At 34.2% G+C, this 24816-nt stretch overlaps 2 protein-coding genes across 5 annotated transcripts; one reads left to right on the top strand and one right to left on the bottom strand.

Moving 5' to 3' along the window:
• Positions 1-17259: 17259 nt before the first annotated feature.
• On the top strand, positions 17260-21611 carry LOC137814230 (Galactose oxidase/kelch repeat superfamily protein). 4 transcript variants are annotated; one of them, XM_068616830.1, is made up of 2 exons: positions 17260-17678; positions 20209-21611. In XM_068616830.1, exon 2 carries the CDS (start codon positions 20286-20288, stop codon positions 21321-21323), a length of 1038 nt encoding a protein of 345 aa, XP_068472931.1. In that variant the 5' UTR covers positions 17260-17678; positions 20209-20285; the 3' UTR covers positions 21324-21611. The 4 variants fall into 4 exon arrangements, with proteins under 4 accessions (XP_068472931.1, XP_068472932.1, XP_090159266.1 ...); XM_068616831.1 differs by lacking the exon at positions 17260-17678 and adding an exon at positions 19222-19481; XM_090303140.1 differs by lacking the exon at positions 17260-17678 and adding an exon at positions 19222-19869.
• Positions 21612-23914: 2303 nt separating this feature from the next.
• On the bottom strand, positions 23915-24397 carry LOC137816039 (uncharacterized). The gene has a single exon (XM_068619141.1). It carries the CDS (start codon positions 24395-24397, stop codon positions 23915-23917), a length of 483 nt encoding a protein of 160 aa, XP_068475242.1.
• Between the last annotated feature and the right edge of the window lie 419 nt (positions 24398-24816).

Genomic DNA, 24816 nt, shown 5'->3' with positions numbered 1-24816 from the left:
AAAAATTTGAAGCGCGTCACTAGTTTCACTTTCACTTTCACTTTCCTCTTCTCCGCTCTTCGTTTCAACGTTTTGCGCTCAGTTCAGTTTTTTCTCTCTGCGTTTTGTAAGTTTCAGTTTCACTCATTCGTTTTCGTTTTCGTTTTCGTTTTCGCATCATTCATTATTCACTTCGTTGCCATTGTCATTTTCGTTTCCTTACTTCGTTTGTGGCACTTAGGTTACTGTTCCATTGGTGTTTTCTGCTGTTTTCCTGCTCCGCCACCACCACAGCTTCCGCCGCCGCCTTCGCCTTTGTTTTCCACTCCGATCACCATCAAGCTTCTTCACGACGAAAGGTTGGTTTTGTATTTAATATTTATTTAATATTTTGAATTTATATTTAATATTTTGAATTTTTATTTAATATTTTGAATTTTTATTTTATTTATTATAATATATATTTAATTAATAACTAATACAACTTGGAATTTATAACTAATAACTAATAATTTATATATTTCTGTGTATTTTGAATTTTTGTTTATTATAATTTGTATATAATTTAATAAATTAGTTACGAAAACAATTAATTTATATATTATTATATATAAATTTGTATTATATAATTTGTATTTTCTTAAATTTATATTATATATATATATATTTAGTTAGTTGTTAATTACATTTTAATAAAAGTTTTATATTATGTTAGTTATTGTTACTTTTAGAATAGAATTATCGTGTTTGGATTGAGTCCGAGGGTGTTCGACCCTCGGCAAATGTGTGAGATAAAATAGAATACTAATTATTAGAAAATCCTAACTGTTCCAAAATATATAATGGATCGAGGTTGGATTAATGTTGTTCGTATAAGTGATGAGTACGAAAGGGGAGTAGAGGAATTTATACAATTTGCGCAGCGTAACGCGATTATTAGTGGTCATGATGGAGCAAAGATCAGGTGTCCGTGCGTTAATTGTTTGAATGGAAGGATACTGGATGTGAATATCATGAGGGAACACCTGCTATGTGATGGGTTTCTTCGATCTTATACAACTTGGACATGGCATGGTGAATTATTAAATTTACCACGTGTTTCCGTAACTGAAGAATATGTGGGTTCTACCATGGATGAAGCAGTACACGATGATGGAGATGATGATCGATTGGAGGACATGATTCGTGATGTGGGAGCTGAGTGTTTTGCAAAAGCGCATGGATATGAAAGTATGTCAAAAGATCAGAGACTCCTTTGTATCCTGGATCAACTAACTTCACACGGTTGTCGGCGGTGTTAAGATTGATGAATTTGAAGACAATAAACGGATGGACTGATAAAAGCTTCACGGAATTGCTCCAGCTGTTGAAGGATATGCTTCCAGAGGGAAATAGTCTACCTAATCGTAATTACGAGGCCAAAAAGATTCTTTGTCCAATGGGTATGAAGTACAAAAAGATACATGCATGTCCTAATGATTGTATATTATACCGGAAATATTTTGAATTGTTGAAAAGTTGTCCGAGGTGTGGGTTATCACGTTATAAGTTGAAACAAAAAGATGATGATTCTATTGATGACATGGAAAAGCATGGACCCCCAATGAAGGTTATGTGGTATCTTCCCATCATTCCAAGGATGAAGCGTTTGTTTGCAAACCCAGACGATGCTAAGAATCTTAGATGGCATGCAAATGAGAGGAAATGCGATGACATGTACCGACATCCAGCTGATTCTATTCAATGGAAGAAATTTGATGATGACTTTCTAGAATTTGGTAAAGAATCAAGAAATATCCGACTTGGTTTAGCTACAGACGGAATGAATCCGTTTGGTAATATGAGTACAAATCACAGTTCATGGCCTGTATTACTAGTTATTTACAACTTACCTCCTGGATTGTGCATGAAGCGAAAATACATGATGTTGTCTATGATGATATCCGGTCCGAAACAACCAGGGAATGATATTGATGTTTATCTAAGTCCCCTAATTGAAGATTTGAAGTTAATGTGGGACCAGGGTGTCGAAGTATTTGACGGATTTGCTAATGAAACTTTCAAGCTTCATGCCATGTTATTTTGCACCATCAATGACTTTCCGGCATATGGTAACTTATCAGGTTATAGTGTTAAGGGTCACAAAGCGTGTCCAATATGCGAAGAAGACACTGCTTCTCAACAATTGAAACATGGAAGGAAAACAGTATATCTTCGGCATCGGAGGTTTCTTATAAGTCATCATCCTTACCGGAGGTTGAAAAAATCCTTTAATGGACACCAAGAGGGTAGTGGTCCACCAACTCCATTAACCGGTGTTGAGGTTTACGAAAAGGTAAATAACATAGACCACACCTTCGGTAAGTAAAAAAAAAAGTCATTTGTGACAAATATTTGGAAGAAGAAATCAATCTTCTTTGATCTTCCGTACTGGTCAAGGTTAGAAGTCAGACATTGTATAGACGTAATGCATGTTGAGAAGAATGTGTGTAATAGCTTAATTGGTACACTTCTTAACATTAACGGGAAGACGAAGGATGGTCTAAATGCTCGTTTAGATTTGATTGAGATGAACATACACGACGAGTTGACACCCATAGAAATGGGTAAGCGTACATATTTTCCCCCAACCTGTTACACAATGTCAAAAGATGAAAAAATTAGTTTTTGTCAATGTCTAAAAGGTGTGAAAGTGCCACAAGGACATTCCTCAAATGTGAAGAGCCTAGTGTCAATGCAAGATTTGAAGTTAATTGGGTTGAAGTCTCATGATTGTCACATCTTGATGCAATAGTTGTTGCCGATAGCTATCCGTGGGATCTTACCAAAAAATGTTAGACATACCATAACCCGTTTGTGCTCATTCTTCTCTTCCATCTGTTGTAAAGTCATTGATCCCTCAAAACTAGATGAACTTCAAAATGAAATTGTTGTTATCTTGTGTGAATTGGAGATGTTTTTTCCTCCGTCTTTTTTTGACATCATGGTTCATCTAGTTGTGCATCTGGTAAGAGAGGTTGGATTGTGTGGACCAGTGTACTTAAGATGGATGTATCCTGTTGAGCGGTATATGAAAATTTTGAAAGGTTATGTGAAAAATCATTATCGTCCAGAGGCTTCAATGATTGAAAGGTACATAGCTGAAGAAAGTATTGAATTTTGTTCAGAGTACATGATAAAAGCAAATCCAATAGGTGTTCCAGCTAATTCATGGCACCACAGGCGTTCTACAAGTAAATGTTTACGTGGTGTGAATATTGTAAGCAAATCTCGATCAGAAGTCTTGCAAACACATTTGTACATATTGAATAACACAAATGAAGTTGTACCATACATAGAAGCTCGTAAACCCATTGTGAAGGCAAATAACCCAAGACAAGCAGAGAAATGGGTCTTGATGGAACATAATAGAACTTTCATGCCTTGGTTTAAAGACGAGGTGTTCAAGGATTCAACGGCATTAAAGACCTTGACCTGATTGGCTGCTGGATTGAAGTTTGATGTCATCTCATATACAGCGTACGAAGTGAATAATTGTATATTTTACATGAAGTCCATGGATGAAAATAGTACAGTTCAAAATTCTGGTGTTACTCTTGAAGCCGAGTCAATGCAGCTTTCGACTTCGAAAGATACAAATCCAGTACTTGGATCAATGGCATACTATGGGTTTATAGAAGAGATATGGGAGATTGACTACACTAAGTTTTCCGTTCCAGTTTTCAAGTGTAAATGGGTTGACAATAAAAGTGGGGTTAAAATTGATGATTCAGGATTCACACTAGTGGACTTTCGAAAGATAGGGTATCGAGATGAGCCATTTATAATGGTTCAACAAGCATCTCAAGTTTTCTACATGAAAGATCCTACGTCAGAACATTGGTATGTCGTTTTACACGGCAAAAAACAAGGGGAGACCATAAATGATATTGAAAATGGTGACCCCTGTTCATTCACACCAAAGATAATTAATAAAGATGACGATGTAGTTGATGATGTACATGCAACCCGTAAAGACCACAGTGAAGGAATTTACATATGAACTTTCAACCTCCATGCAACTTGTAAATAAGCATTTTTTATTTATATTTTTATGTATTATTTTTATAAGATTTTAATTCGATGCAGATTAACTAATGTTTGTTACCTAATTTTTTTAACAGAGACAAGGATGACGATCAGACCCCAATCAAACCTCGATCCGTACGAGGCAGCAGAGGACCTACTAGATTGAAGCGTCTCGCATTGAGACGTGCTGCTGGTGAGAAGACACGTGTTGACATTGACGTCAACACTGGAGTGGCTTTTGGTCCTAAGGCATATGAGTTTATGAGCTATCTTGGAGTTGTTTCTCGTGAGAGGCTCTCCATTCTGATTAATTCATGGGATGAGGTGTCAAAGGTCGACCGGAACATGATCTGGGAGGATGTTCTGGTAAGCTTTACATTTTGATATAATGCTTTTTAATATTCATTGATTAATTTTAATTTGCTGATGTTATTTTGCATGCAAACTTTGAAATTCCTGATGTGGAACCGCTTCGATCAAAGATTATATCCAATATCGGACTCAAATTTCGTACCTTTAAGTCAAGACTGACTTCGAGATACATTTTTGGCGACCTTAAAGACAAAAATCCATGTTTAAAGTACCAACATATTGATGAAGAGACATGACGTCTTTTTAGAGAAAGCCGTGAAAATGAGGCTTGGATGGTAAGTGAAGTAACTTTTTTGTTTATATAACATTAATAAGTTTATCTTATTTACTTCAGTTTGTTTATTTCAATTATGACAGGATCGTCGGAAGAAATCTCAAGAGATAGCTTTGAAGAATCTTACCCCGCACGTTATGTCTCGTTCGGGGTATCGAAAACTTGAGCAAACACTGATGGTGGAAAAGGAGAAATCTCAACAGGGGACGTTGTCTGAGAATGTGGAAACATGGGTCACTTCTCCTCCATCACCACCTTTTCGCCATGTAAAATGGAAGAGGGCCCGAATTAAAAAGTCGGGTGCACCAAGTTCTGAGCAATCTGGGGTTATAATCGAAAAAATTGTAAGTTATTTTTGTTATTTTCATTTTTTTTAAAGCATTAATTATATTAATGATTGAAAATATGATTTTTGTGTACTCTTGCAGGATTCCTTGGAATCCGACGGTAAATTTGTTGCTGAAGGTCGTCACGATATCCTGGTTGAAGCAATTGGACGACCTGAACACTCTGGTCGTGTTCGTGCAGCTGGACAAGGGGTCAGAATTAAACTATATTTTGGAGTTTCAGAACGACAGTCATCCTCCTCCTCCAAGAACGAAACTCAACTGAAGACTAAGTTACGTGAAGAAATAATGGAGGAGATGAGAAAGGAGACTGATTTGATGTGGCTGGAGATGAAAAAGGAGAATGATCGAATGCGACAAGAGTTTCTATCTTAACAAGTTTGTGCTGAGCCGATTGAACCCCTTGTTAGTCCCACTCCCAAGAGCACAAAGGGAAGTTGTGCGGCTCCTCCAACATCAGGGGATGATATCAATGGGCAGACGGAGGATTGTGAGCTACTGGTAATGGGCGGCAAACTTCCTCGGGTGGTGGCACTTGGAAAAGTCTATAAAAACGCCACCACCTTACATAACGTTCCTCTCTCCCCTGATGTGGCGAAGGTAACAGTTGAAAAAGTACGATTTCCTGATGCTCGTGTTCCACTACCTTCAGATGAGGTAACCACTGTGGCCGATGCATTTCAAACATTCGTTGCCTGGCCCAGAGAGCTCATTCGATCTATGCCCGAACCTCATGTAATAATTTCGTTTTATTATATTATTTTTTATTTATATTTATATATTACATATAATTTAATACAAATGTTGTTTATCTTGTAGAAACCTTTTCAGCCACCAAGTCCGGAAAAGAAGCGTGAGGTTTCAGTTGACGATCATATAGCTTCCCTACGTCTCATTACTAGTCAGATTGGCAATGATCCTTTTCTAGTTCCGTGGGATAATACATTTTTTCAAATAAACACTGAACTGCCACTGATGATTTACAACACAGATTTATCAGGATTTATATATGGGAAACAGGAGCTCAATATAAGTATAATTCAATTTTTTATGATGTAAGTATTTTTACCTATTATTCAATTTACTTTATGTTAAATTATTATTCATTATGCTTTAACTAAAAACTTGTAGGTTTTTGCATAGAGTCTGTATCACTGAGGGGAAGGAAAAGATGTATGGATTCTTAGATCCTGCATATACTAATCCCGTTGGACCAAACTCATATGAGACTCGAGCATACATCACTAACAACCTGGAAAAAGAGGGAAAACAAATTTATTTATGCCCTTATATTAATGAGTAAGTTTAATTATATGTCATCAATTATTATTATTTCATGTTTTAAATATTTACTAACTCTTTTCATTGATGATATAGACATCATTGGCAGTTACTTGTCTTATCAATGGTTGATAAGACTGCTGTGTGATTCTGTTCCCTACACAAGAAGATTCCTACAAAATTTAAGGATATCATTGATACGTAAGTATAATATAAACTTAACTTTGTATGTTACTAATTAACCATCTACTAACGAGGTTTTTTGTATTAACCAGTTCATGGCGTGAATATAACATCCTAAAAGGTCGATCCAGTTCAAATAATTTGAACTACATAAGAATAAAGGTTTGTAATTTTTTTCTTTTTCTATTATCATTGTTTATCAATATACTAACATATTACTTTTTATTGAATTATAGTGTAATAAACAACCAGGAAGCTATGAGTGTGGCTATTACATTATGCAATGGATGATTACCATTATAAGACTAGGTGTTAAAACTGGTTGGAAAGATGTACTATATATGTTAAATCATTTTTGTAATTCTTGAACATATATATATCTAAAAACTAATTTATGTCAACTTTGCAATGCAGTTATTCACAAAAGAAACACCAATGAATGAGGAAGACATTTCATATGTTAGAGATTCTTGGTCCACATATTTCATTAATTTTTATAACTCTAGCATAGGTAAACAATAGTGGTTTTATTATATGTAATTTGATCACTTGTAAATGTACATTTTGATGATTTCAATTGATTACTATATTTCTGAATTTGTTTGGCTAGGTTTGATCATTATGCAGGTTATTAAATTATATGGTTTCTGCACAATACAAACTGCACTTTAAAAAACAAAACACTATTTACAAATGCGGTCTTGGTAAATGACCACATTTGTAAATGTGATTTATGAATGCGGTTTTTACCAAGACCGCATTCATAAATCCTAAACCCCTAACCCTCATCCCTCATTCAGAATAATATACAAATGCGGTTATTTTAAGTAAACGCATTTGTAAATGTGATTTATGAATGCGATCCTATGACTGCATTTGTAAATTCCAGATTTACGAATGCGTGCTGATCAAATGCGGTTCTATGACCGCATTTGTAAATTTAAAATAGCTGCATTTGTTTTACATTTCTGCACTAGTGTACATACAATCATTAGATATAAAGCTAAAGATATATCCCAATTTTCTGTATAAATATCAAAGTTTGAATCATATAGGGTATTATTTCATATAATTTTCCGCCATTTATAATAAGATATTCAACTAAAAGAAATTTATATTTTTAATTTCTAATTAATACCCAAATTTATTAAATTAAGATAATGGACATTTTAAAATAAATTACCTTTCTTAATAATTCTGTATTGATTAAATATATTTTTTTGAATTACAAGGTTCAAATAATGTATTTTATTATTGTAATTTATTTTTTGCCTTATCAGGTAATAAAGATTTTTTCATTAAATTATTTTTTAAATGCAGGAGATAATTTGTACTAACTACATTAATAATAAAGGGGTATTTTTTTTTTTTAATCTTTCAACTTTAAGAATGAAAGATGTATTTATTTACGTATTTTTTTATCAACTAAAACAAATAAATAAATAGAAAAATATTTTAAAAGTGTTCTAATTCTTATATATAACATCAAACAACCTATCACATAAATAAGTTATTACTGCAATTCCTACCTACCCTTTACACAAACTCTTGTTGCAAATTTCACCTATATCTGCTATCCCACCCACACCAAATTCTCCTTTTCATTTGCACCCATCATCCTAAAATTTGAAAAATGGGTTTTTGTATCATGATGATCTATTGTGTAATTCATAGCCACTTTATAGCATATTTTTGAGACATTCCAAGATATTTTACACTCAAAGAACAAATTGTTGGGAAAACGGGTAATTTTCCCACTAAAACCGAACCCTAACAGAGTTACCCGACAAATAATATTGAATAAATAAAGCGGAATAATAAAAGAGATAAAGAGAAAAAACACACCAAAAAATTGTTAACGGAGTTCGGCCAATTTAGCCTAATCTCCGAGCACAGCAAAAACAACTCACTTTTATTATTATGGGAGAAGATATTACAAATTGGGATATATAACAGTGAAGGAGGAGAGTTTAATTTATAACCCTCAAACCTCATTCCCAAACAATGAACCCACCGATGTGGGACTTGGGATTAAGCCAAAATCAACAAATCTCCACCTTGGCTTAATTTCAAGTCCCACCTAAAATAAATCTTCTCAAAACATAACAAAAACAAACTTTGCAGTGCTTCAAATTTGCGCCTCCGGGCGCCAATTTCAAATGTGCAAGATATTAACCAAGTCTAAACAGTGTTCAAACTTGGTCCTTGTAACCACCTTGGTGAGCATATCTACAGGATTCTCCGTAATGTGAATCTTCTGGAGAACAATCTCCTCTTCTTCGAGAATCTCACGCACAAAGTGATAACGAACATCAATGTGCTTCGTCCGTGCATGAAAGACTTGATTCTTTGCTAAATGAATAGCACTCTGACTGTCAGAATATAACTCAAGTTGTTTCTGACCAACTCCCAAGTCTTTAAGCAACCCATGAAGCCAAATTTCTTCCTTCACAGCCTCTGTAATCGCCATATACTATGCCTCTGTCGTAGACAAAGCCACCGTAGACTGCAAGGTAGAGTTCCAACTAACTGCATTTTTGCTAAAGTGAACAAATAGCAGTTGTACACTGTCGCTTATCCAAATCACCTGCATAATCAGAATCACAATATCCAACTATGCATTGACCAAGTGATTCATCTTGCTCAAATGTCAATCCAACATCTAAGGTATTTTGGAGGTACCGTAGAATCCATCTCACAGCTTGCCAATGACCCTTGCCCGGATCATGCATGTACCTGCTAACAACACTCACAGCCTGTGAAATATCTGGTCTCATACACACCATTGCATACATCAAGCTTCCAACTGCATTTGCATATGGGACTTTCGCCATGTATTCTCGTTCTTCATTAGTCGTCGGAGATAAACGGCTACTCAATTTCAAATGAGGAGCAAGCGGGGTACTTACAGGTTTTGTATCTTCGTGTATACCAAAACGTTGTAGTACCTTCTGCAAATACTGCTTCTGTGACAGCCAAAGTTTTCCCCTCTCTCTGTCCTTGTTTATCTCCATGCCGGGAATCTTCTTGGCTTCCCCCAAATCCTTCATCTCGAACTCTTTACTCAACTGAGCCTTTAACCTGTCAATCTCAACTTGGCTCTTTGCTGCAATCAGCATATCATTAACATATAAGAGTAAGTAAATGTAGGAACCATCTTCAAGTCTGCGCAAATACACACAGTGATCATATTTGTTTCTCTTGTACTTCTGATCCTTCATGAACTTATCAAATCGTTTGTACCACTGTCTCGGAGATTGTTTCAGTCCGTACAACGATTTGCTAAGTTTACAAACCCAATCTTCTTTACCATCAACCTTGTATCCTTCTGGTTGAATCATATAGATTTCTCCTTCAAATCCCCGTGTAGGAACGCGATCTTTACATCAAGTTGAGCTAGCTCCAATTTCCTCCTTCGAATGGAGGAATGTTTAACAATTGGAGAAAATACCTCATTATAATCAATTCCCTCCCTCTGAGCAAAGCCTTTAGCAACCAACCTTGCCTTGTAGCGAACATCTTCTTTATTAGGAAATCCTTCTTTCTTTGCAAATACCCATTTGCACCCAATTGCCTTCTTACCTTTTGGTAATTGTGCCAACTTCCACGTCTTGTTCTTCAAAGACTGCATCTCCTCTTCCATCGCACCTGCCCAATTACCACTCTCTGAACTCAGAATGGCTTCTGGGTAAGTGGATGGAATGTCATCAACAACTGGAAGTGCATAGGCAACCATATCCATGAAACGAGTAGGCTTCTGAATAACTCGTCTCTGTCTTCTAACTGCAATTGGCGCTGATTGTTGTTGAGATTCTTGGGTAGGAACCTCTTCCTCATCTGACTCTTCTTCTGCCATAGGAGAGTCACTTGTGGTATTTCGTGTCGGGATCACCACTATCGGCTCAAACTCCACCTGCTTCCGGGCATACTCCACCTGTTGCGGAGTACTATCAGCTCCTTCTGGATTTACCTTCTTTAACATGGCAGATTCATCAAAGGTAACATCCCTGTTGATAATCGTCTTCTTTGCCTCTAGACACCACAAACGGTATCCCTTCACTCCAGGACTAAAGCCCATGAAAAGAGCTTTCTTTGCCCGTGGATCCAACTTTGATTCAATCACATGATAATATGCAATAGAACCAAAAACATGCAAAGAATCATAATCAATTGCAGGTTTTCCAGACCATACCTCTAACGGGGTTTTGCCATCTATAGCAGAAGATGACAAACGATTGACGAGATGTTGAGCGTATGTCACAACCTCAGCCCAAAACTCTCTGCCTAACTCAGCATTAGACAACATACAACGAACTGTCTCCACAAGTGTCTTGTTCATACGCTCCGACACCCCATTCTGCTGTGGTGTTTTTCTAACAGTGAAGTGTCGAACTATGCCACAATCTTGGCATACCTTCAGGAACGGATCACTCTTGTATTCTCCTCCATTGTCTGTTCGGAGAACCTTAATCTTCCTTCCTGTCTGGTTTTCAACTTGAGCTTTCCACTTAAGGAAAATTTCAAGCACATCATTTTTGTTTTTCATAGTAAACACCCAAACTCTCTTGGAAAAATCATCCACAAAAGTGACAAAATAATGCCTACCTCCGATTGACGGAGTCTTGGCAGGTCCCCACACATCTGAATGCACATAATCCAGAATACCCTTGGTATTGTGAATTGCAGTGCCAAACTTCACTCTTCGTTGTTTTCCCATAACACAATGCTCACAAAATTCAAGTTTGCAAGCCTTCGTACCTTTCAACAGTCCCTGCTTGGTAAGAATTTGCAATGATTTCTCTCCAGTATGTCCCAACCTCATATGCCACAACTTCGTTGCCTCAGCATCCTTCTTAGAGCTAGAAGTTGTTTGCGCTACTATCCCCACCACTGTACTACCTTGGTAGTAATACAAATTGTTCTTCCTCACGCCTTTCAACATCACCAGTGCTCCTGAAGTTGCTTTAAGAATTCCATCTCGCATCGTCACAACTAGGCCTTTAGATTCTAAAGCCCCCAATGAGATGAGATTCTTCTTCAACTTTGGCACGTACCGTACATCCCGCAAAATTCTGGTGGATCCATCATGATTCCGCAACTTGATTGAACCTATCCCAACTGTCTTACATGGATTATCATTACCCATGTAAACAACCCCGCCATCAAGTTCTTGAAATTTAAAGAACCAATCCCGAATGGGACACATATGATAGGTACAACCTGAATCCAATATCCACTCATCTGGATACGATGATGTTGAAAGTGAGACAATTAAAGAGATATCTGATTCCACATCACTTTTGCATTCTGCAACATTTGCATCTTGTGGAGCCTTCCCTTTCTTCTGCAGTTTTTGGACAGTCTTTCTTCCAGTGTCCTTTCTCATGACAGAAAGCACACTCATCTTTGGCAACAGCTCGACCTTTAGACTTAGACCTCCCTCTTCTCCCTTTTGTCTGGCTTTGCTGACGACCTCTTGCCACCAATGTTTCTTCTGATGTTGTTGATTTGGTTTTCATCTTATCCTGCTTTCTTAATTCATGACTATATAAAGCAGAACAAACAACATCTAACGACACATTCTCCTTCCCGTGAAGGAGCGTAGTCTCCAAATGTTCAAATTCATCAAGAAGAGATGATAACAACATCAAAGCCAAATCCTCATCCTCAAACTTCGCATCTAAATTCAACAGGTCTGCTACTAATTGATTAAACATAGTGATGTGTGCATTCATAGTAGTACCTTGTTGGTAGTCAAATCGGAACAACCTTTTCTTCATCAGGAGCTTGTTCTGACCACTCTTCTTCAGAAACTTGTCCTCCAATGCCTTCCACAGTTTGTGTGCAAAAGTCTCATTTTTTACAGCATACTTCTGCTCTTTAGACAGGCAGGATCGAATAGTTCTGCATGCCAACCGGTTGATGATGCTCCAGTCTTTCTCCTCTACCTCTTATGGTTTCTCTCCTTCAATAGCAATATCAAGACCCTGCTGAAAAAGAGAGTCCAAGACCTCTCTTTGCCACATGCCAAAATGTCCAGTGCCATCAAATATTTCCACCGCCAATTTCAAAGTGGACACCGGGAACCTCGACCATGATGACGAGGAGCCCGACACTATGGATACATCCTTCGCTTCTTCTTCTTGATTTGCCATTACAAACTCAAAATATAGTATTCAATATTACAAATAATTTCAAACAACCCAAGGCGAACCTTCGGCTCTGATACCACTTGTTGGGAAAAACGGGTAATTTTCCCACTAAAACAGAACTCTAACAGAGCTACCCGACAAATAATATTGAATAAATAAAGCGGAATAATAAAAGAGATAAAGAGAAAAAACACACCAAAAAATTGTTAACGAAGTTCGACCAATTTAGCCTAATCTTCGAGCACAGCAAAAACAACTCACTTTTATTATTATGGGAGAAGATGTTACAAATTGGGATATATAACAATGAAGGAGAAGAGTTTAATTTATAACCCTCAAACCTCTTTCCCAAACAATGAACCCACCGATGTGGGACTTGGGATTAAGTCAAAATCAACACAAATGACTCGTGGATTCCTCTTCCTCCTCACACATAACACATATATTATTTAATACATTTATGTCTCTATCTTCCAAATTCACTATAATTGTTATCCTATTTACTATAACCCTCCATCGTGAATTTTATGTTGTTGATGTCTATAAAGCAATAGTCTCTGGTTCATGTTACCAAGGTCTAATTCTGATTTAGTTAAAAATTAGATCTCACCACATGAATCTTTTATTATCTCATACAACTCAATTCATTTTATTTGACAACAAACAAACTTTTGAATTTATATGAATTTCTCAAATTGCTATGTTAGATTGCATTTAAAGGTATATTAAGAACCTATATAAAGTTTTAAACAATTATTGTATCTATTTGTTTTGATAGGATAATCGTTCAGATGATTCTTTTTATGAATATATATATATATATATATATATATATATATATATATATATATATATATATATATTCTCCTGATGTAAATATAATATATTGGTGTTGCGGTCTTTTCTAAATACTTTTAATAAGTATTATTTACTTTAATTTTAATTAAGTTAATTAAAAAAAAGATAAGAGGGTTTTAAAACTATGAATGAAGTATTTATTATCAAGTCATATCTTACTCATATTCAAAAAAAAATTATATCTTAGGTAGGATTTAAAAGAAATTATTAATTCACATAAGTTTTTTTTTTTTTTAAGTGAATCCTGTTTACATCATAATTTGTATTTTCAATAAAGTAGATGATGTTTGTTTTATTATTATCTATTTTTTAAGAAAATAGTAATATTACATGAACATTTTAGAAAGCATTATATCTCACACATACAGAATTCTTTAAGTCACATTTGAAAGATTCTATGGAAAGTTGGCCACCAAACTTCTCTTCATCTTCGTATTGGTTGTCATACTAAAGTGGTTAATATGATTTCTAAAAGTCATAAAGAGTAAAAAGATTTCCTCGTATAGAGTTTGATTAAAATAGAGTCATAAAATTTACAACTTCTTATCTACCTTTTGAAATTGTTTATGAATTTAATCATTAATTTGTCTTAACTTATTATCTCTTTCTTCTAATAAAGTTACAACATGTAGTGATAGAGTTGAAAAAACAAAACTTGTGAAAGACTTGCAAATCCAGGTTAGAAAAAAAAATAAAGAATAATGTAACCTAGTATGTAAAGTGAGTAAACAAATTTAAAAATATGTCATCTTTTTATTAGGAAATTGGGTGTGACCAGGAAGGATAAATTTCTTAATAAAAGTGAGTCTAAAGTCAAGGATAGGGGACATAGTCCTTTTCGAGTTCACTGAAGAATAAATAACAATGTATATAAATAAAATCTTCCTAATAATTATATTGTGAGTCACAATTATAGTGTGAATGAATTATTTCTATATGATGCATAACTTGCAAATTCCTAATGGGAAGGATGATGAGTATGGATAGAGAAAAAAAAGAGAGAAGAATAATACAATCAATAAAAGGTAGACTAAAAGAAATTGAAGAAAAAAAAAATAGGAAGAATTTTTTTTTTTTTGTAAAAATGTAAAAATTTGTTATAGTATTTTGAGAAATACTTTAGACTATTTTAAAAAGCTTATAGGGTGTTTTAGAATACAAATGAAGTGGAAAGAAACTAAAAATAACTTAACTAAATAGATACTTAAATCAACTTATGAACCTAATTATCTCATCAGTGAGATAGTCTCAACTCCTTTCACCCTTATTATTAGGTGCTCACAACCAAGAGAGATTCATCACCCCCCTTAGTCGTGTTTTTGCTTCTTTATCCACTCTTTCGAAGTTTATATAAACCCTTATCCATCCTATAAATAAAGATACTCCTTTTTATAAAAACACATTTCAAATTGAAAGAAATTAGAGCATTTATGAGATTTTTGGTGTCTTTGAGAATTTGATATATACTTAACTTTAGGTTCTTATCTTAACATATTATTCATCTTTCCCACTATGCATTGATTTTTCAATTTTACACTTTGTTTTCCTATTCCAAGCTCTACATAGTTGATAGCTTCTACCTCCCTTTTGGATCAACTATTGGTTTCAAATCCTTCATTGAGTATATAAATCTTGCCAAGTTCAAGGAGAACTCCATCACTTTGCTATTATTTCTTCAACTTCAATATGTGACACAACTTGAGATTCAACTTCTACCATGTTTTTTGCTTTCATTTGTATCAGTGACTCTCAAAATTGGTTTGTGCGAAGTTCTTTAACAAATGCTTCAACAAACATCACTTCATTTGATTATAAGATTTTCATGGTGATGTTTATTAAGGAAATAATAATTATCAAATTATATGCAATTATTGTATGCAATATTTGACGATATTGTACCCAATTATATGCAATTAATTTAATAATTATAGAATCTCATGATTAGTATCCTATCTAATTAGATTGTAATTTGAGAGAGAGAAACTCCCTATATATTTCCTATACATGAAGTGTGATGTAATATACACATAAGAGAATAAGAAACATCTCTTTTTCTTATCATTTTTTATCATTTTCTTATAATGTTGCAAAAAGTATCATAAATGTTTTTTTAGAGATTCTATGTTGTGTTGTTTTATATTAAACAAGTATCCTATTTTTAAAGTTTTAAGCTTGTTATTTCTTCACAAATCATTGAAAGACACACATACAATCAATGGAGAGAAATGTCCACTAATATTTTTACAAATATTTTTATTTTACATTGTAACTCATTTGAATCACCATTGATTAACTTTGGGGGTGTGAAATGTTTTTAAGGTGACAACATAAATATTAAACACCATTTGATAGATTAACTTTTTGAAACCTTATAGTTGTAATTGGTTTGTTAATGAGTTTCATTGAGAAGAGTTAAAAGTCATGTTATTGCTCTAAAGATTTTTTACCTTTATCCTTTGAAGAGTGACTATTTGCAACTTTAAAGTTTGAAATTTGTTGTAGGTATTTAGTTGTACTTATACCTTCATAACATCTTTTTTTACATTGTATTAGTTTCTCATTATCTCTTTATCTCTTTGTAGTTCCTCCAATATTCATTATACAATGTCACCTCTTTGTTGAACTTTTTCATTATTCGCTACAATGTAAGAGAATCTCCATCTTTTTATGATATTACATTTATAAATTCTTTCATCCTCCTATACTTTTCTCTCACAAAATTTATAATAAACAATTTTACCTACTTTGTAATGGGTGTCCAAATAATACAGTCAAAATCTCTTCACCTGGATTTTAGTACTTAACTCCTAAATTAGTATTTATAATATTTTTTTTATTTGCTTGTCACCTATTATAAACCCTTCTTTTGTTTTTTGCTCATTGCCTCTCTTAAGAAGTGTGATATTTATACGATTTTTTTTGCATGTTGTCTTTTACCCTTATGTTTGGATTGTAATACTCCTATTTTTAAGATAACTACCCCAAATAACTTCTGTTTTTAAAGAATTATTTTTAACTTTTCTCACGAAGGGTACCTTAAATATATAATATAATTTTATGCAATAAACAACTATTAAATAGTTTGGTTATAATACCTTAAACTATTTCAAATTAGTGTATCATTCAAATTTTATATGGGTTTACACTAATTAAAAAAAAAACAACTTCAAACCATTCTTATAATTGAAATTAGCGTAACATATTGATGATAATGAAAAAATACATGGGTAGATAGGAAAACAAACTTATTACCTAAATAACACCAAGCTTCTCACTACACCCGCAGTGTACAAATATTTTTTAATATGACATCATTAATAAATTACGAATTTAAAAAAAATGAGGAACTATTGTTCACTGTTATTTTTGTGAATGAATAAAATGTATTAACATTGTATTTTAATTTCTTACCGGTATTTTTTACAAGTAAAGTAAACCGATATTTGAAAACAAAAAAGAGAATAAGTGGATGGTTTACCTGGTCCATACGAAATCAAGAGTTAATATCCAAATGAACGCACTGTAATCTAAAAATAAAACCTCTGATGTGAGAAGAAGAACACATTGTTGTTGTTGAGTAGAGTCTTTTATATTTTTTGTCGTCCACGCGCGACTCACACGTCAACCAAACGTGAATAGGAATATAGAAAGAATTCTGATGATGGTTTGAAGCACGGAAATAAAAACAAAAGAGAATAGAAAAGAACAATAATAAATAAATAAATAAACAGAGATTCCAGAACTTGTGGGGGAAGAAAAAATGAAAAGGAATTTAGAATATGCGGTGAGTTATTCGTTGGTTTGCTGCAGCAGCACCATAACGAATGAGAGTAGTGAATTACAGCACGCAAAGGGAAACCTAAATTAAATTAGATTACTGTAGAGTATATTATTAATTATTAATTAATTTGATTCTTAAAATGTAAAATCAAATAGAAAAGAAAAAGATATATTGCAAGTATTATCTAGTTTGCATATTTGAAAAACAAAACCTAGGGAAGGGGAAGTAACGCAAACCGAAACGCACAACATTCACATTCATATTCACATTGTAAACTCTTAATTCAGCGTGCCGTTTCCTAAGCTTCCTTTCTTTCTCTCTCTTTCTCTCTCTCTTCGCAATCTCTCCAATTTCCTTTCTTCTTCGCTTCTCTTCGCTGCCAGGTAAATCACCTTTCTTTATCTCTTCTCTTCTCTTTGTCTTTTTTTCAATTTTTCTAATTCGAATTAATTGGGAGTGAAGGATGATACTTAATTTGCGTTGATTTTGGTTGTGTTTGGAGTTGATCCAATACCCATTGCTCTGTTAATTTCGAATTTCGACTCTCTTTTGCTTTACCTCTTGTCGCAATTCGCGTACTTGTTTGTTCCTGTTTTTGTTATTACACTGTTTCTTTTTCGAGTGCTGAAAAATGTTAGGGCTGGAACCCCTATTTGAATTCTCTGTTGTGTGTGTGCTAAGTGGTTCGTCAATCCAATACCAGCGCCCAGTTTCGTTGTTGGTTTTTCCCGTTTGACTTTGTTCATTGCTTTATTCTTGGTAGAACTGAGTTTGGCCTTTTTGTTGCTGCTTCCTATTGAAGACATTTTCTGAAACTTTTAGTTTCATTTCTTTTGGGTTATGCACTGAAACTGGGAAGTAGTGGCGTTTTTCGGTCAATTTCCCTTTTGAATGTATGCAAAATCCTGATAGGAAAGCATTGCATTGTATTCAAATTCATATTAGATCATATTTCCCTTTTTGCCTCTACCTGCAATGGGCGGTTTTTGTTGTAGATTCTATATTGACTAGTGATATGATCAAAATAATGTATACAAGTGAGGGGTAATTTACTCACAAGAATTTTCCAGGAGTTTTTCTTCACATGTTTGCTATAGCATATACTTTTCAGTGAAATTGATTTGTCCTTTGACATGTAAATATTATTTTTACCTTCGTTTTTGCTAGGGAGCATCTGCATCCTAAGGTTTATTTTATTCGTTCATGGTTTTCTTAAATGAAAGAAACATTTTTCTGTATTTCGTGCCAGAGAAGGAGAGTATATAACTGACTTGTTTTTTATTTTTCCATTATTGGGGTTGGACATTTAGTAATGGAAGTTTAATACTAAATTACTCTTCCTTGACTCTTCAGAATACATGTGACTGTATTTAGGAATCATGAAACTGAGATGTGACAAACTAATGCCGCTTACAGGGGGTCTATGTAACTTTCAATAACAGGTCCAAGCATAGAATGCATAATGTAAAATGCAGAAAGCACAAGTCGGTATTTGGGCATGAATTGTTAGATCCTGCTGGTTGATTAATTATAGCATCTGTTGTACCCTTCTTTTCCCGTAATTGTGTTGAAAAAGCAGAACCCTTGAGAATGTATTGAATGAAGGGATGTGCCTATTTATTTGAGGGTAGTCAGTCACTCAATCTTTTTGTGCCTTTAAACAGGCAATCAACACTAGATGATGCTGGGTTGCATTTTTGTGCCTTTTTGTTTCCTTTGTCAAACCAGATTTTATCCTCCATATATCTTTAATGAGATGATCCAAGGTCCCTAGTTGTATGCCGGTCAATGTGAGTTGAACTCTAATAGCCAGCCCGGTTGATTGATATACTTTTATGAAAATAGCCATAATTTGAAGTCTTTCTTTAATTCTTCAGAGGGGGTGATGTTGAAACAGTACTAATGTATGAAATAATTATGTAACAGGATTGAAGAAGTAGGATAAAATGCGTATTCATATTAGTTTGAATTGAAGACTGGGAGAAAACATGGGACAGTTGCCAGGGGAGGGGGGGCTTAGGGGGTGAAATTGTGAGATATGTTAAGGCTATTTTGGCTTCATCTTAAACAACAGCTTGTCCTTGTTTGACTCTTACGAAATTCACTATTATCTGTGAGTGTCCACATTGTCAACATGGCTCTTACCACTAGGTAGAGGGAGGGACCACTGGTTTGAAATCCTATGGGTTAGTATGTGTCTCTATATGACTCACTTGATCATTTCTATCTTTTCTCAAGTTCTAAAATATAGCTACTTCAATTAAAAAAAAAAATCATATATAAAGGGATCCAATATTATTCTTAAGAAAGTGGATTTTAAGCCTAATTCAACTCTACAAAACTGGTTTGGTAAGGTGAGGTTTGTACTCCTATATATTATTATATAGCCATATCTCTCTCCAACAAACACCCTCACACTGAGGACTAGACATCTCGAGTGTGAGACTAGGAGGAATCCGATAACGGATAACACAATAAGCCCAAAAATGTTGACTAAGATCTAGATGGCTCTGATAACATCTTAAGAAAGTGAACGCTAAGCCTAATTCAACCCTACAAATGTGACTTGGTAAGGTGAGGTTTGCATCCATATATGTATTATTATTATTATTATTTAGTCATATTTCTAGTTGGTGTGAGATTTTCTCCAACAGTTGATATATACCACTGCATTGTATTAGTTGTTATTCTTGTTGATATTTATTTCACAGAAAGGAAAATTTATTGTTTAATCTGTTCTGATATCCAAGAAAGTCTACCATGGTTTATAGACAATTTTCATTCAAACTTCTACATTGAATTTGAATTTCATTAAAATCCACCTTGCCTTTAACAATAGTACTCAATTTGAATTTCTAAAGTATCACAATCACTATATCGGTATACATTAATGGATAAATACTGTGGTTGCAGGTGCACCTTCTATAGTAACATAAAGTCAGAGGTAGAAGGTTATCAGAAATAGATGAAACAGCAGTTATAAATTTATAATGTCTGGACTGATTGAAGGACTTCCTGATGCTGTTGCAATTAGGTGCCTTGCACGGGTTCCTTTCTACCTTCACCCAGTGTTAGAGCTTGTCTCTCGATCTTGGAAAGCAGCTATTCGAAGCTCTGAACTATTTAGAGCTCGGCAGGAGGTTGGTTCAACTGAGGATCTGCTATGTGTATGTGCTTTTGATCCAGAGAATTTATGGCAGTTGTATGACCCCTTGCGAGATCTCTGGATTACACTTCCTGTTCTTCCATCAAAGATCAAGCACCTTTCCCACTTTGGTGCAGTTTCCACTGCTGGAAAGTTGTTTGTGATTGGTGGTGGAAGTGATGCTGTTGATCCTTTGACTGGGGACCAAGATGGTTGTTTCGCAACAGATGAAGTCTGGTCATATGACCCTGTAGTCCGACAGTGGGCCCCTCGTGCACCAATGCTTGTCCCACGTTCTATGTTTGCATGCTGTGCTTTGGATGGGAAAATTGTCGTAGCTGGGGGCTTCACTAGCTGCAGAAAATCAATATCTCAAGCAGAAATGTATGATCCTGAGAAGGATGTTTGGATTCCAATGCCTGATCTTCATCGCACTCATAATTCAGCCTGTTCAGGAGTAGTCATCAGCGGAAAGGTGCATGTACTGCACAAGGATATGTCAACAGTGCAAGTTTTAGACAATGCGGGGCCTGGGTGGATTGTTGAGGAATGTGCATGGCTCCAAGGTCCGATGGCAGTTGTCCGTGATTCACTCTATGTGATGAGCCATGGACTAATCCTTAAACAGGACAAAGAACTGAGGAAGGTTGTAGGTTCAGCATCTGAGTTTCGAAAGAGAATTGGATTTGCAATGGCTGGACTAGGTGATGAGTTATACGTGATTGGAGGCTTCATTGGCCCTGATAGATGGAATTGGGACATTAAGCCATTATCCGAAGTTGATGTTCTCACACTTGGAAACGATAGACCAACTTGGCGCCAAGCAGCTCCAATGACTTGGTGTCATGGTACTATTCTTGGTTGTACGCTGCTGAGAATTTAGGCTTTCGCATTCTAGGTTCTAGTGTTATTTGTTCTCGCAGGATTTGGATACCTTCGTAGACAAAGAATCAGTTGTTCAATGGTTTCCTTGTTTTGTATGTAAGCCATAATATTTGTCCTTGTTTTTATGTTGATCACATGCAGTAACGAGTTGAGTTTCTGTATCTGTTCTGTTTGTAGTAAAACAGTTAATGATCACCATTAACAAAGCAAAAAATCGGTTCTATTGATATTCCCACCTTGAAATTCATCACTTCACTAGGAAAAATAAACTTCATTTAGCTATTCACCCTTTTGTGTTCTGACTGAAGTTTGATTGTTTTGATTTTGTCTTTTCCTTGAAGAAGAGGGGTGATTTGACAAGATAGAGTGAACCATTTATGACTAACAAAATTTGGACTGAAGATAATTTGACAAAGGGAAAGATAATTCAGAATTGTCTTTATTATTGATATGAAACTAGAGAACACCATTGAAGGATAACTCTTTCCCTCTCAATGCATCACATGATATTAGTTTATCAATATTAGTACCAAACAGGGAAACAGCACAGATTTACAATCTTTTAACTGCTTGAAAGTAAATGCTAGCTGGACCGTAGTAAAGGAGAGGAAAAGGATAAGCATTTGAGGAGGTACGGTTTCCATGCATGGTTGAAACTTACCATCTTGGGTCCCTGATAGTGAGTTAGAATAGGCAAATAAAAGAAGGAAAAACTTTCAATTCTTTGGCGATTATAGCTTAGATCCTAATTATGATCGTACAAAGATAAAATGTCTTGATATTTCTTGTGTAAAATTTAAAAAGTTCAAGCCTTATATTTCACTGAATGGATTAAAGTTAGCTTTCAGAAAAATAAATAAAGATTTAAATCTTTTGCTTTATTTGGATAGAAAGTGAATTTAAAAATAAAATAAATAAGAAAGATATTCAATCAAGTATTTTTTAGCGAAAATTTGCATTGTTCTGATGGATGGAATCAAAAAAGAATTGTGTATGCATTTTAAAATTTAAATAAAGTTTATTTTACATATTTTCTAATTCATTTTATTTAAATTAAATTAGAACACAGTGTTTGTAAATATAAAACTATGCCTGCAATCACTACTCAGAAGAAAAATCATAAGGGAGAAGAAAAAATAAGTTTAGTGAAACCCACACATTTTCATTTTAAATCCTTGCTAACAGGTGAAATATTAAAAAATTATTCTCAATACTTCCACACTGAATTTTTTTCTTCCATAACACCTACAACAAACAAAGCTTAGAGTTTAATTTGTGAGATAAAAATTAAAAAAGGATTATTTTTAATCAAATTATATTTTCATTAAAATCTTTCTCAAATAATTTTTTCTGTTATAAACGGTTTTTCATTACAAAAATGAGTGCTCATTTTATTATCTCTAACAAAAAAATTAAATTAAAATATTAAGAAAGATAGATGGAACATAAAAAAGTAAAAAAAAAAATGAAATATATTGTTAAAGATTAAATTTAAACATAGCTTTTTATATTCCAAAACTGAGTTAAAATAATTTTAAAATTTATTTATACTCTTTATTGAAACAAGTATTGTTTTCAAATTTAAATTTAAAAGTTAAGAACTAGAAACTTACAAACAATTCAAATGCAACCTAAATTAATTGAGATGGTTAGAATTTTTCTATAAATTATTTGGACTATATTAATTGTAATATTTGTTTTGTCAAAAATGAGCTAATACTATGATTCATTTTATGATAGCCAACATATTAACAATATGATTGATTGTTTAGGAACTTTGGAGACCCAGTGGGTCTAAAACTATGTTCATAATGGGAGATGTTTGGGATTAATAAATAGCCACACTAGGTTCCTTTATTTTCACACTTTATACATTGTTTTTAATATTTGTCTCATGAAAAAATTCTAAAATATGGAGAACGTGATCAACAACAGGAATAATGAAAATTATCCTCTGGAATTGGAGATATACTTTAAACTTAAATAATTTGCATCAATCTTGATTATGTCTTTATCAAGTAAGTATTTTAAGTTCACATATGAATTATTTTATTCTTGATACATTATTTATGTTAATCTTATATTATATATCAGAGTCGATTTTATTTTTTTTAATAATCGGATAATTTTAATTATTAGAAGTTGTTTCCATCAAATGCCTTAAACAACCAATTTCGTCAATTCACGTCACTCTTTTTTTTTCTTTGAGTGTAATATGAACTAATTTAAATTTGACCGGTACTTTTAATTCCTTTTAATTAACTATTTTATATATAGAGAGAAATATTCTCTTCTAGCATTCAAATCAAATCCAAATTTGTTAGTAAACATTCGTCGTTGACGTTTCAGTCTTCAATTTGTCTTAGTAAAGTTTATTCATTTACTTCAACTAGTATCATGGCGTTAGTATCATATCTGAGGTTGAATGGAGTTTCTCCGGTTGTTGTTTGCGGCATGCATCTGTATGTCCATAATCCTTTCGCATTTCCAAGTCTTTTTTTTTTAACTGGTCAAGAATGACTTTGTTGGCGGACTTTGCCTGTCCATTTGTTTGTGGATGTTCAACCAAGGTTGTTATAGATTTAACTCCTAAATCTCATACTCACATTTTATATGTCTCATTGTTAGTTGAGAATCACTTTTGCATATGACGTTCTGAGCTCCCATGTCTCTGACGAGAATTAGTCTTGCAATTAAGGTTTCATATTTGGCTTGATTATTTGAAGTTTTAAATTCAAATTTCAAAGCCATCTCTAATTGAAAATCTTTCGGTCTCTCTAGTACAATTTTTGCTCTACTCCCTTTCTTGTTTGATGATCCATCAACATATAGAACCCATGCTTCCTGCTCAGATGTTGTTGTTGACAATTGAATAATAAAATTTGCAAGAGATTGTGCTCTGATTGCTCGTCGCAGCTCGTATCTAATTCCAAATTCTGAAAGCTCCACTGACCATGCCACCATTCTACCTGCAAGTTCTGGTTTGCTAATATTTTTTTCTATTGGACAGTCGATCCTCACTATTATCTGATTATTCTGAAAATATGGCCAGAGACGTCTTGTTGTGTACATAAGGGTAAGGGCTATTTTTTCAACTAATTGGTATCAAATCTCGGCGTTTTGTAGGGTTCTGCTCACGAAGTATATTGGTTGTTGCTCTGGGTATTCTTGGATCAAGGCTACTCTGATGGCTTCATGTGAAGTTGCTAAATATACAATTATAGGTTGGGTTGACACTGGTTTAACTAATATAGGGGTTCAGTTATCATTTTCTTAATCATGGAAAAAGTTTGCTCACATTGTTCATCCCATTTGAAGGTCTCAACTTTTCTCAACAACTTTATTATTGGTTTTGATCTTTCGGCAAGAATTGGCAAAAATCTTGCCAAGGCATTTAATCTTCCTACCAACCTCTGCACCTCCTTCAAGTTCGTCGGGCTTTCAAAATTGTTTAACATTTATCAAGATTTTCTTCAATGCCCTTATTAGTC

This window comes from Phaseolus vulgaris, chromosome 1 (genome assembly GCF_051622355.1).
Source record: "Phaseolus vulgaris cultivar YP4 chromosome 1, ASM5162235v1, whole genome shotgun sequence".
Classification (NCBI taxonomy): domain Eukaryota; kingdom Viridiplantae; phylum Streptophyta; class Magnoliopsida; order Fabales; family Fabaceae; genus Phaseolus; species Phaseolus vulgaris.
Note: the sequence above shows the minus strand (reverse complement) of the source record. Positions and strands in the feature narration are given on the sequence as shown.